This window comes from Bison bison, unplaced genomic scaffold (genome assembly GCF_000754665.1).
Source record: "Bison bison bison isolate TAMUID 2011002044 unplaced genomic scaffold, Bison_UMD1.0 scf7180017864291, whole genome shotgun sequence".
Lineage (NCBI taxonomy): Eukaryota > Metazoa > Chordata > Mammalia > Artiodactyla > Bovidae > Bison > Bison bison.
The window spans coordinates 3,530,576-3,544,337 of NW_011494863.1; the positions used below are offsets into that span (position 1 = coordinate 3,530,576).

Genomic DNA, 13,762 nt, shown 5'->3' on the forward strand with positions numbered 1-13,762 from the left:
CACCCATCTCTGCCTCGTTTGTGACCCCACATGCACTTCACAGGGCAGGGTCAGGGGAGGAAGCTCATTCACTTCCCTGGATCCAGCATCCCAGCAAGTGATCTTGGGGTACCACAGAGTCGGCAGCTGGCCAGCCTGAGGCTGTTCAGCTTCAGCTCTCAACCTGCTTTGGCAGGAGTGCTTTTTATGGCCTGGGCCTTCCTTTCATGGGTGCTTTTCATGGACAGATTGTTATTTTTCAAAATCTAATAGTGTTATTTTCCCAGATGGAAGAGGTTCCCAGGAAGTTAGATTGCTTGGCACGTATGAAACTCAAGAAGCTCACCCACGATGAAGTTCAGTCAAGCCCCTGCCTCTGTGGCAACCCCACTCGGGTACTGGTAGAGGGGAAATCCTGACCTCTGACAGGGAGAATGAAAAAGGTACCTGGGATGGGAGTAGTGGTTCTCACCTGGGGATGATTTTGTTCTGCAGGGGACAGGTAGCCATGTATGTAGACTCTTTTGGTTGTCCCAGCTAGGGTGGGATAGTGCTACCCTCATCCAGCAAGTAGAAGCCGGGCATACTGCTTAACATCCCACAGTGCCCAGGGAACCCCTTCACAGCAAGGAATTATTCAGCCCCAAAAGTCAGTAGTGCCAAGGTTGGGAAACACTGAGGTTAAGGGTAAAGACTGAGATGCTCCGAGTTACCCCCTCTCCAGTTACACTGACTCATACTCCCATGGTGCCTTGCCCACTTCGGGACAATTTCATTGGTCCTAACTATTGTTATGATCAGGAGTGAAATCTGGACTGGGGACCAACTGAGCATCCAATAGTTCTTTGGGAGTCAGCTTTGTCAGAGGCCGAGGTACAGGGGATGCTAGAAGGAACACAGGCCTTCAGGTTGTACCCCTAGGCCCCTCATTGCTTTTCCTTGTTTTCATTTTTTATTTAATGTCTTAGAATCAGAAATGTATTCCCATGTTTCATACTTGGAAACACAGAAGAGGAGATGGTAAATGTCTTCCTTCTGCCCCTTCCAACCTCTCGCTCCCAATTGATGGGGGTCAAGACAGACAAGGATCCTTGCCCTTCGTCTGGGATACATTCTCCTGGGTAGACAGAGACAAACAAGTAAACTCCTCCTAGGTATATTTTGAGTGTGTTCTTCTAGAGAGATTTTATGTATGAGAAATAGACTTTATCCCTCCTGTCTTTTTGTTTTTTTCCTACACAAATGGTGAGATACCCTACAGTCCTATACCTGTGTTTTTCAGTTAAAACTGACTGGAAATCTTTCCACTGAAGCAGTGAAGGAGTTACCCTCCATCTTTGCCAATTGAATTGTGTCCTCTTACGTGGATGTGCGGTAATCATTTTACCACTTCCTTATTAGTATGTCTGTATCTTCTCATTTCCCTCTCTTTCCTTATCTTCTGATTCATCCCAAGGGTGATACGTAGTTACATCACCCTTATTGAAGACTCAGTTCTCTTGTCCTTGAAAGTCTTTGCTGCAGAGACTCAGGACCTCCACTCACTTCCTCTGGTGAGCAGTTTATTTAACTCATAAGAAGAAAGTGAGAAAGCACAATCTCCTTTGCCACCAGGCCTCCTGACTGCTTAGCTCTGAGAGGCAGTTATGAGAGCACAGGCCAGAGGCCTCCTCTCTCCAACCTCGGGTCCCACCACTCGCTCACTGAGTCACTGCTCCAGCCACGCCACTCCTTTCCCACACCAGTCTCTTTTCTGCCACAGGATCTTTGCACAGGCTCTCCCTCTGTCTGGTATTTCCTCTCTCCTAATAGTCACAAAGATGGTCCTTTTCCTCCCGGCCTCAGTCCCAAAGCCTTTCCTCAGAGAGGCCTTCCCCCCACAAGTACCCCACCACACTGTGCACAGCAAGTCCTTTCACTCCCACCCCAGGAGCCCTGGCACCCTAGTCCCTGCATCTTTGTCTTCCTCCTTCCTGGTTTGTTTCCTTCATGGCACTTAGTGTGCACTTATTTTTGTTGTTTAGGGCTTCACTCATTTATTTCTGCCTCCCCAGGGGAGTGTACACTTGGAAGAAAGGGCAGGAATTTTATCTGTCCTGTTTCCCCTTCAGTCTCCAGTGCCTCCCAGAGTGCTCTACACCCTGGGGAGAGCCAGTGTGTATTTGTTGACTGGACAATGTTAGGCTAATCTTTGCAGAGATGATTCTGTTGGCCCATCATTAGTAAGCTGTACATTTTGAATTGTGTTTCCAATAGTGCTTTGTGGGGTGAAGTAAGATGCAACTGAGTTGTGAGTTGTAAGGTTCAAGGCTGGGCTTTGCCACTTATGAGCAGGACCTTGGCTGGGTTGTTTAACTTTCAGGCCACAGTCTCCTTGTTAGTAAAATTGGAATGATTTAGATTAAATTTCTAGAGGTTTTTTCCAGCACTAGCAGTCTCAAAAGCGTGTAAATAAATTTAATAATCGTGCTATATACAACAGAATATTATTTAACCATAAAAAGGAATAAAGTACTGGTGCATGCTACAACATGGCTGAACCTTGAAAGCATGTTAAGTGAAGAAGCTTACTCACAAAGGACCACACATTGTTTGATCCCATTTCAAATAAATGTCCAGAATAGGCAAAACCCATAGAGACAGGAAGTAGATTAGTGGTAGCCAGGGGCTGAGGAAGGGGTTGGAGAGAGAAGGGGAAACTATGGTTAAGAGGTATAGGGTTTCTTTTAGGGTGAGGAAGGCTGACCGTAGAGATGGTTGCACAAATCTCTAAGAAAACCACTGTATGGCATACTTTAAATGGGTGAATTGTAAGGTATGTGAATGTATCTCAATAAAAAATTTTTTTCAATGCTCAGTATTTTCATTGACCTCTGATTTGCAGAGAATTTCACATGTGTTTTCTATCAGTTTCTCGGCATAATCCTGTATATTTAAGAGAGACCAAACTGCTACTGCTGCTAAGTCACATCAGTCGTGTCCGACTCTGTGCGACCCCATAGACGGCAGCCCACCAGGCTCCCCCGTCCCTGGGATTCTCCAGGCAAGAACACTGGAGTGGGTTGCCATTTCCTTCTCCGATGCATGAAAGTGAAAAGGGAAAGTGAAGTCACTCAGTCATGTCTGACTCTTAGCGATCCCATGGACTGCAGCCTACCAGGCTCCTCCGTCCATGGGATTTTCCAGGCAAGAGTACTGGAGTGGGGTGCCATCGCCTTCTCCAGAGAGACCAAAGGAAGGGAATAATTGTTTACTGATCATCTACAATGTGCCAGGCATCTTGCTAGTTTCTATCTTGGTATAAATAGTGTAAAACTGAAGAGTTTGGACTCAAGAAGCAAACTGCATGAATTTAAATTCTGGCTTGGCTATGTATTAGCTGTGTACTGATTGGGTATGGTATTTACCTCTGTTTCCTTATCTGTAATGATAGTGTCTGCTCCATAGAGTTGTGAGGTTTAATGATCTGACACCTAGAAGTGTCCAGTAAAATTGCTATCATTTTGATTGTGTTTAGGTGACATCATCACTTCTCACAGCATCCCTGGAGGAAGGTGGCATTGGCTGTGTCCTACAGGTGAGGAAACTGAAGCTTGGTAAGAGCACCTTTACTAGACATTGTACTTAGAATCATAGACAAAACCATGGCCAGAATCCAGGCCTGACTATTTTAAATATCCTGCTTTTTCCTCTATTTCATACAATACCTTGAACAGTTACCAGAAAGATTGGTCCAAATCAAGCCATATTCACTTCCCTCCTTGGTCCCCCTTATGTTCAAGGTCTGACTTGCACAAGATGTCGGATGGCCATCCAGAACCCCGTTTTGTAGCCATGATGATGTTAGCTACCTGGGACTTTTGGCTCAGATGGTAAAGAATCTGCCTTCAATGTGGGAGACTTGGGTTTGATCCCTGGGTGGGAAAGATCCCTTGGAGAAGGAAATGGCTACCCACTCCAGTATCCTTGCCTGGAAAATCCCATGGACAGAGGAGCCTGGCAGGCTACAGTCCATGGGATCACAAAGAGTCAAACACGACTGAAGTGACTTAGCACGCACACCTATATAAGTAGGTCACAGTATTATAAGTCAGTCACATTATAGCTACAACAGAAACCCCTAAAGGGCAAGTCCTTTTGGGTAATCAAGAAAAATGTTTTTTTAACAGACTTCCTTTTGTAGAGCAGTTTTAGGTTCACAGCAAAAATATGGGGAAAGTATGAAATTTACCATGTGCCCCTCCCCTGCATGGCACAGTCTCCCCATTATTGTCACCCCCCACCAGCGAGGTACAGTTGTTATAAATGACGAACCTACACCAGCACATCGTGATCACCTAGGAAGACATTTTCTGTAGCTTTTTATTTTCTAGTCCATTCCTGTTCTGCGCCTTAAATACTGCCCGTTTGTCTCGCTGTGGGGGTAGGCAGAGTTGACTTTGCCGTCTGAGGAGCCCCGTCTTGGCCATGTTAACGCCCCATGGAGGTAAACATGAGACAGAGCTGCCTGGCGCACGACTCAGACCTCGGCCCTGAGCCCCAGCACCAAGTTGTTGCACTGGTGAGAGTTTGTCTCAGGAGTTTCCTCTGTAAATATTATTTCTCCAGGATGTCCAAGTTTCATAGCTCATTTTCACTGGATTTCTTTCTGGCTAAGTTGCTTAAACATATATCCTTCTACAAGCAGAGCTGGCAGGAAGGAGTAACACCCAGCGCGTTGCTCGCGTAGCTGACTAGGTGTCCAACTGCCTAGTGTGACTTCATTCCAGTTTTCCAAACCTACATCCTCCTGCAGCTGCTGCTGAGGGGTGGGAGGGAAGGAGAGCAAGTGGGAGAGGGGGGCTTACAAAGAGAGGGAGGGACTGGCCAACAGCCTTGGCAGAAGCAGCAGCCCTTCCCTCTTGGAGGGAGCAGGGGCCTCAGGGGAAGCCACGAGTCAGCATGTATGCATGTTCCGGGCATTACTTGCTGGGTGCTCCGCTCAGTGTGGGCAAGGTCTCCGCCTTCAGGGGCTTACACCTATTGAGGGTCAGATGACCCAGAGTAATCAAGCAGTACAATAGCAAAAACTCCACTTGTTTTCGAGCTAAAAGCAAACAAAAGTGCAACAACCAAAACCCTCTTTTTTCCCTCTCTCTATAATTGTTTTCTCTCTCAAAAGCAGAAAATAATGTACAGTGCGGGAAAAAAGCAAACTGCAAAAGAGTATTTATGGTAAATCCTTGATGAAAATTTTGTAAACAAAACAAACCAATGCACATAGCTTATGAATAGATAGGGAGTAAAAGATAAAAATGTGCACTTGATTCAGTCCAAATTCATAGCAGTGGCTGCTCTGGGGAGGATGAAAATGACTGAGACTGGGGAGGGGAGTGGAGGGAAATTGCCTTTCATCCTAACTCTTCGTTCCTTTCAAAAGACAATACTGAGGCAAGAACAGCCAGCAAGTTGGTAACAGTGGTTAACTTTGGGTAATGGGGCTGCCGATGGTTTTGTAGTGTTCTGGGTGAGGCTGGGTAGTTGATGTGAAAAGCCTGGTTTGTAGTTGGTGGGCAGACACTCAGTTTCTTGCTGCTGGTGCTCTGTGACCCAACACAGACTTGACCTCGGGGACCATCTAGACCTGAATGCAGGGATCTGCAAAAGATGTGTCATCTTGAGGGCAGACACACCTTTCCGACTCACTGGAAAAGACCCTGATTGAGGGCAGGAGGAGAGGGGGGCAGCAGAGGATGAGATGGTTGGATGGCATCACCAACTCAATGGACATGAGTTTGAGCAAAGTCCGGGAGATGGTGAAGGACACGGAAGCCTGATGTGCTGCAGTCTGTGGGGTCACAACTTAGTGACTGAACAACAATTTAAGGGCAGACAGGGAACCAGGAAAGCTGGTGAAGGGCCACTCAGGTCACACCTGCTCTGTTCAGTGTCTTCTTCCAGCACCTTCCACCAGGTTAGCACCCAGGACACAGGGGTGGAGGGAGTGCCTCCTCTCTCCCATATGGGGAATTTAGGACTTGCTCTCTATGAGCTGGGTGGTCAGTGGCTCTGTAGCATCCCAAGGATGAAGGGGCAGGTACTTTTTGAAAAACAAGGCAAATCACTCAGCCCTCTGGGGAGTTACTGTTCCCCATCTCTGAAATATGGACAGTGACTTTTGACTTAGCAGAAGAAATGAAAAGCAATTTTCAAAAAAGGTACTCTAGTGATGGTTACAAGTTTCTTAGAGAAATTCAAACTTACAAAGCACTTTAAAAATGTGCTACAGAACGACTGGAAGCACTTGCCTGATGGACTAGTAACCATAGTGTCCCCGGTAGAATCCAGTCCTGCTCCTTGCCTAGGAATGCATTAAGGTGTGCTGGTTTGGGAATGGCCAATTTATCAAAAATAAATGTCAAATAACGGAAATATACAGGATGACCTTTGCAACCCATGCTCCTGTCTCATCCTTTGGACCCTTCAGGGGTCTTTGCTTAGGGGAACCTAGGTAAGGGGGAGGAGAAGGCAATGGGGTCACGAAGAGTCAGTCAGCATTGGAGAAGGAAATGGCAACCCACTCCAGTGTTCTTGCCTGGAGAATCCAGGGACAGAGGAGCCTGGTGGGCTGCCATCTGTGGGGTCGCACAGAGTTGGACACGACTGAAGTGACTTAGCAGCAGCAGCAGCAGGAAAGGGGGATGCCAGGAATCTGAGTGGATATGCTGGTCCCTGTCTAGAGATCTTCCTTCTTTTCCTGAGGAATTATAAGCTGGTATCTCTGGTTTTCTCTTCTGTGCCTCAGAGCCTTCCGTTAGCTCTTCATAGTAGTTTAGTCAGTAAGACACATGATCACTTACATTCCAAGGATAGAAAGAAGGAACAGGAGTTAGAACCTGCCAGTGCCAAGAGACATGAGCTTTGGGGCACCATGCTATTCTCTTCCTGTCCTTCCCTAGGAATTTTGAAAGGTAAGACTACAGCTGCTGCGTTCAGCAGGATGAATGCTGCGGAGGGAGGTCCTGCTTCTGCAGCACATTCCTCCATGGCCTTTAAGCCTGCTTTCCACCTCTGCTCTCCAGATAGAGGCCCAGAGAGATTACGTGCCTGGTTTATTCTGGGTTGGAGACTTCCCGTCCTTTGCCTTGTTTACCCAAAATGAGGTCAGCCTCATTCAGAACTTGGTGAGGTTGTTTTATGTCAGTGGCATTTATACTTAAAATGTAGCCACAAGCCGGGCACCGTAAAACATTAGAGAAAGACGGAGAAGAAATAAAATGGAGTTTGTGGGGGAAAAAAGTTACAGTGGTTTGGATACGTGTGTGTGTGTGTGTGTGTGTGTGTATGAAAAAGACTTTTCTTAGAATGTGTAAAGGTGTTTGCTTCTCCTCTAGGGTCTGAAAAAGGTGCCTGGAAAATTTTGATACAGTCCATGGACTGTGTGATATTTAAAAAAAAAATAGTCTATCTGGAAAAATCCCTCTTGTGTAAGCAGATAAAGAGCTGGTAGGGAGGAGAGGGTAGGAGGCCTTCGGCAGGGCGTGCCACCAGGGAGAGTGTGCCTGTCTGAAGACCAGTCACTCTCTCTGATGCCTGGCTCTGCCCACTGTGGTCACTTGAAGAGCACACCAATGCAGTGGGGAGCACAGTGGGTTCGCCGTCAGGTGGTGAGCCACAGCAGGATGGGGAATCTGGATCGCCCCCAGAACTGCAGGCAGGAGGGATTCACTAAAGGGAAGGAACCCTTTCTAAAGGGCTGCAAAGCAGGGTTCTGGGGACCGGTGAACTCCTCTAGTGCCTTTAGGATGTGGTTTGATTTATAAATATTTGATTGGCACACACTTTGCTCAGGAACATTTCCATTTGTGTGGTGAGTGGTGCCGGTAATCCTGCTCCCCATGAAGCCTCGTACGTGCTTGGGGAGGTGAGGGGTGCGTGCCACGGGAGGGGACTGCAGGTTTGGGATGCTTGTGAGCTTTTTCCTATCCTCCAGTTACTGCTCCAGAAATAGGTTATGGCCCCCTTAGACAGAGAGTGAACTCCCTCAAAAGGAGCGGAGTCAGGCACGGAGCTCCTTCTTGCTTTGCCCAAGACAGCTTGCTGTGCAGAGAGGCGAGACAGGGCAGGGCTTGCAGAGCTGCTGGTGCCTGGGTACAAGGTAACCACATGCCAGGCCTCAAGAGCTTCAAGCCCGGACAGTCCTGAGATGCCGAGATGCAGGGAGCTGGTGTAGCATTGGTTTAACTCAGCACACTCCAAAGATCAGATGGTGAGACGAGGAAGGCCCAGCAAGCCTCAGGATGCTGCTGCTGATAAACACCATGTTCCAGGCACTTATCATGTGCTTGGCAGGCTGTTAAAGACATTCACAAACTGTCATACTTAAAATTCCAACTTTCCTATGAGGGTGGGTACTGTTGCCATCCTTGTTTTTAAAACAAGGAAACTGAGGCATGTGGAGGAAAAGTAACTTCCCGACAGGGAAGCTGACAGGGAGCCAGTAAACCGCAGTGATGGGTCCTGCATCTACTGGGCCCGCAGATGGGCTGTGTGAATCCAGTATGTTCATTTAATTAGTGTGTGGTGTGAAACCACGGCTGTGGTGTTGGTGTCAGGGGTGGAAGTGTACTATAAGCTGCTGCTGCTGCTAAGTCGCTTCGGTCGTGTCTGACTCTGTGCGACCCCATAGACGGCAGCCCACCAGGCTCCCCCATCCATGGGATTTTCCAGGCAAGAGTACTGGAGTGGGGTGCCATTGCCTTCTCCGAGTGTGCTATAAGAGAGCCTTAGTTTTGGAAGATGCAGCTGTGGGTCGGTGCCAAGTTTCCCAATTACTGGCTGTTCCCAGAGCGCAGTGTTCACAGAGTTAGTTCACAGGGCAGTTCATTATGAATGATAATTAATAACCTCATCAGGACCGTGGCTAAGAGGAAGTTAAATAGTCTAGTGCAATGCATGGCATATATTAGGTGCTTGATAGATATTTATGGAATATATTATTGAATTTGAATTTATTTGCTTCCAACACAGTTCATTCACTCATCAAATTAATATTTATTGGCCATGATCCTGACCGCCCAGCCATGTGCTTGACACACAGATTGCAGTGTTGAGCTGAGAGAGACGAAGTCCCCATCATCAGGGAGCCCAGTGAGGCAGGAGACCATTAGATAATTGCACAAGGAAATGTGCAGTATGACCCCGAGGAGGGCTGCCTCGATACACAAGGCGCTCCTCAAACACTACATGTCTGAGGTGGAGCTGGTCCTCATTCCCTGCCCCTGTTCCTCCTCCAGGAGCTTCCCTCTCCTGGTGATGCGGCCACTTACCAGCCCCCCAAACCACACCCTAGGAGTCAACAAAAATCTCACACCCTGCCCCCAGCGCCCCTTCTTGCAGTCCTCTCTGGTCCTGCCTGGCCTTCCTAGTGTGGCAAAGTAACAGATGTCCATAGTCTGCATTGCTAACTGCCTACAGCTGTGATTTGAGCCATTGTAAAGGGATAAACCAAAAACATCTTCTCTGTAGGCCAGGAATTCCCACCTATGGAGACCTCTGACTCAGGTCTACCGGACAGTGGTCCATGCACATCCATCCATCCTGGGTTTATCCCACTCCAAGAAAGACCTTGGGTTAGGTTCTGGGAAACTTACTCTCCTGGAGGTAGGAAGGGAATACATTTTGCAGACTTCTCAGTTTTGTCCAGGGTAGATCAACTGGTTGGGGACAAAGAGAAGCTGTGAAAGGAAAGCTGTTTTTTTTTTTTGTTTGTTTGTTTGTTTTGCTTTATAGTACTGGAAGGCGTATAGTTCCATTTTGCATGGTTTATGTAGATTTATTTAAATATTTGATTGGCTTTTAGAAATACTCTCCCTGGAGGAAGTTTTAGAGTGTGGTTATCCACATATCTTCATGGTCTCTAGTCATGCTCAAACTAATGATCAAGGAAGACAAACCACTGTGCTAACCACCCAGGGATCATCCACTCCGTGCTTGCCCAGGTTAATTGTTTCTGAAGAACCTTAAAATTCAGAAAGATTGTGGCAGTACCACCACTGGGCAGAAGAGGGCGACAGAGCCACATTTAGTGGGTGCATCCATGGCAAGGAGTCAGTCCTTTTGGCTACAGGGTCTCATGAGTTTTCAGCTTTGTCAGACACACAAGGCAGTGTTGCTTTTCCCATTGCACAGGTGAGGAAACTGAGCCTCAGTATTTCCCCACTAGTTGAGATAGCCGGGAACACTGGAGAGTTTCACATTTTTGTAGAGGAGAAGATGGTGGGAAGGGTCTGGGGGCTGGGAGACTTACCTCCTTTTGCAGAGCACTTTATGCCAAATGGAGAGAATGATAATGGTCGGGTGGTGATCCAGTTAGAAAGCGGCAGCACAGGAATATGACCTCAAGGTTTCTGACTCTAAATCTCGGCCTCCTGACTGCAGGGGGTACATGGATTACCTGGGTGTCCTGGCACTGACAGGTAGGGCATGGATTTTGGCTTACTCAGCCTGCTTTGCTTTCTGTCCTCCTTGGCCCTTGTTCTTAGTTGTAGACTAAGTAAATAGGCCAACACAGCAACTCTGAATGTTGCCAGAGAGGCCTTGAATCCAAACCTGAATCCGAACCCTCGGCTTCCTGGGGGGCAGTGTTCCTGAAGAGAAGGGCCTAGGGAGGGCCCTTAAGTGCTACACAGTGTCCATGTGCTGTGCTGAGTGCCTGGAAATGTTGGCGGTGGTAGTGATGGCGACAGTGGGGACGACAGTAGCAGCATGAACCGACCTATGGGGAACTGTTACTCTCGGGCAAGAGACTGTGCCGAGAATTCTCACTACATTGTCTCACGTAATCCGCCCAAGAAACTTGGGAGGCAAGTAATATTGCTCTTCTTTTACAGTTGAGAAAAGTAAGGCCGGAACAGTTACATAACTAGCCTGAGTTCACTTGGGAAGTAATTAATCCACCATCACTCTTGTGTCGACCTCCTCACACACGCTCCTGTGCTACTGTATGCTGCCCTCCAGGGCTTCTGACATCTCAGGGCAGGCAGCTGAATTTGCAGCACTATGCAGAAGTTGTCCCACATTCTGTACCCAGAGTGCAGACTATAATGTTAACAGTGAAGTCACATGCCCTTTGTACAGAAATTCTAGTACTTGGAATTGTAATTGTAGCCTCCTGTGACCCCAGAATTTAAGGTTTCACAGAAGAGCCAGCTTAACCCCATAGAACACATCACTAAGGTTGTCTTTTCCTCTGGGATGCGGAAGACCAGAGAACATTCTCGTTGATTCAAAAAACTGATAAGACTTACTGCTGCTGCTGCTGCTAAGTCGCCTCAGTCGTGTCTGACTCTATGCAACCCCATAGACAGCAGCCCACAAGGCTCCCCCGTCCCTGGGATTCAGGCAAGAGCACTGGAGTGGGTTGCCATTTCCTTCTCCAATGATAAGACTTAATAGAAATGTTTAAAACCTTCTAGAAATGACAGCTTGTTCCGTTTGTGTTATATGAGGCAGATCACACAAAATGTGTAGCTTGCCTGATACAACACAACAGATTGAAGTCTAAGTTCATTTATTTGCAGTGAACATTGCTCGTGTATATGTTTGACATACTCAGTAGTCTTTTTTTTGCTATACTCTGGCACGTATTTTTCATCGATTATAGGCATTCAGAAGTCCATCTGAAGACAAGCCATTAAAACTAAGCTGACCCTGCAGCAGTCAGCCCCAAACTTCCTGCTTCTCATTGCAAGGGTCTGCTTGGTGGGTGAGAGGGAAGGGTCAGTGCCACCTGGTTGGTAAATGCTAGCTCCCGCCCCCATCATCTGTGCTTCTGTGGATGGAGAGTGAGCACCACTGGGGTGACTGTTTGTGCTTAGCGCCTGCAACCTTTGGTGTGTGTGCAGACATGCTAAGTTGCCGCAGTTGTGTCCAGCTCTTTGCGACCCTATGGGCTGTAGCCTGCCAGGCTCCTCTGTCCATGGGATTTTCCAGGCAAGAATACTAGAGGGGTTGCCATGCCCTCCTCCAGGGGATCTTTCCAACCCAGGGATCAAACCCATGTCTCTTGAGTCTCCTGCATTTTCAGGTGAGTTCTTTACCGCAAGTACCACCTGGGAAGCCTTAACCTTTGGTGTAAATCAAATCAATAATAAAGACTACCATAGACTACCATCACATCAAAGCAGTGTTCCGTATCTCATTTTAAAGCCATCCTGCACAACCTTAAATTCTACCTGTGCTATTCTGTGTCTCCTGATTTCATCCATACTTTCCTTCCCTTGGTTCATGACACATTTGACCCCTCAGACCCTCTGAGCAGGGACCAGATCTGACTTTTGGCTCCACTCCAACATCTAATGATTTGGTGGGGCTCAGGGAATCCCCAGTGACATCACAGTAGAATCCAGACACCTCATATCAAACATACACACCACTGCCAGAAATACTAAAGCAGAAGGGAGAGATTTTTGTTCTTAGATAGTCAAGGAGAGTCTTTTCTCCAAAGTCATACCGCCATTTATCAACACCATCTGAGAGCAGCGCTGGCAGGAAAGCCCAGAAGAGATAGTCAGCCTTTGGCTCAAATCGCTCCTACTCTCCTGTTTCTATAAGGTCTGGAGAATGACTTTACCCCTCCCAGTTACCGCAGCCACGTCTGCATGATACGCAGAGCAAGAGCAGCATAATTAATGATGTGTAAGACTACGATTGTGAACTAGGATTTCACAAATCAAGCCCAGTGGAAATACAACCTGGAGAATCGGTTAACTTGAAATTGAGCCCTTGTCTGTTGGGAGTTTATTGCCCCTGCCCCGTGTGGCCCTTCCCGTCATGGAGTGAGAAGGGCCCTGACTGGCCTTGGGGACCAGGCCTCTCGCTGCTTACAGGAATCTGGAACAGTTGAACATTGGCAGCCAGTCTGATCTCACAGCAGATATGTTAGGTCAGCAGAGAAGTCCTCTTAAACTCTTGAAATCAGACTCCTTTAGGCAGGCTGTTGCCCTCACAACTCCCCCTTCTCCACACCCAGACCCTCTGTACCTTGTTACCCCTGCGTCTGAGTGTGTCATGTCTGAAGAGAACCTTGGAGAAGGGGGTACAGCCCTTAGCTATTCTCCCTATTCTCCCTTTTCCTGTCCCTGAGTAAGGAAGATACCAGAAATGTGAGATGGGTGCTTACTGTGCTGGTCGCTCCTGTCCTTCGTCCCATCCACTGTGCCATCTGGGAGGATTCTCAGGAAGTAGCCCCCGTTGCTGCAATAGAGGAGCTTGGGCTTCTTGTAATTGCCTAGAGGCAGGTTAAACTTCTCAGTCAGGGCCGTGAAGGTCGTGGTTTCTCCTTCAGCCATGGCTCAGCAGCTGCTGGTTGTGGCTGTTTCAAGGCTGTAAGAAATGAAACAACCCTGTAGGATGTTCTTCCAGCGAAGGTGCTGTGTGCACTTTCAAGAAGGCAAGGAGAGCCTCAGGGCACCGGCTCCTGGGTGGGCGGAAACCACAGACTGCCCAGGTGCTGCCCACAGTAAACGGGCCTGCGCAGTGGCCAGTGGTTAAGGAGGGATGGTCCCCGGCAGGGGAGGGATTTTCAGTCATTTCCCACTTACCAACTGGACACAGCTTTGGACCAGGCTGTGCGTTTTTTGGAATATCAAATTTGATCATTTTGGCGGATGGAAAAAAAAATAATGTTTTGGTCCCTCCTTCTGATCCACACACATCCTCAAATTAAACACTGAAGTTGCACTAAAATAACACTCAGGGTCTGGCTGAAACCCACAAAAGCCAAGAGGCCGGCACCGAGGTT

The 13,762-nt window shown here is 47.8% G+C and overlaps 2 protein-coding genes across 17 annotated transcripts in view; one reads left to right on the forward strand and one right to left on the reverse strand.

The window, feature by feature from the left end:
- Positions 1-13,762, forward strand: part of LOC104996249 — a 354,524-nt gene that overhangs the window by 285,166 nt on the left and 55,596 nt on the right. For 7 of the 10 annotated variants that reach the window (XR_826152.1, XR_826154.1, XR_826153.1 and 4 more), the window contains exon 8: positions 3,497-3,556. The exons of 1 other annotated variant lie outside the window; for it this stretch is intronic. Coding sequence is in view for 4 of the 9 variants with exons in the window: in XM_010850429.1 (XP_010848731.1) it covers positions 3,497-3,556 (60 nt within the window). In the remaining 5 variants the exon portion in view is untranslated. Of the gene's footprint in view, positions 1-3,496; positions 3,557-3,761; positions 3,880-4,406; positions 4,733-13,762 lie in introns of those variants that run through there. 2 more of the 10 variants (XM_010850431.1, XM_010850430.1) reach the window with 2 other exon arrangements.
- Positions 1-13,762, reverse strand: part of FGF1 (fibroblast growth factor 1 (acidic)) — a 108,472-nt gene that overhangs the window by 10,431 nt on the left and 84,279 nt on the right. For 6 of the 7 annotated variants that reach the window (XM_010850422.1, XM_010850426.1, XM_010850420.1 and 3 more), the window contains one exon: positions 13,142-13,344. In XM_010850422.1, coding sequence (XP_010848724.1) covers positions 13,142-13,310 — 169 coding nt within the window. In that variant the 5' untranslated portion in view covers positions 13,311-13,344. Of the gene's footprint in view, positions 1-13,141; positions 13,345-13,562; positions 13,757-13,762 lie in introns of those variants that run through there. The other variant, XM_010850423.1, reaches the window with a different exon arrangement.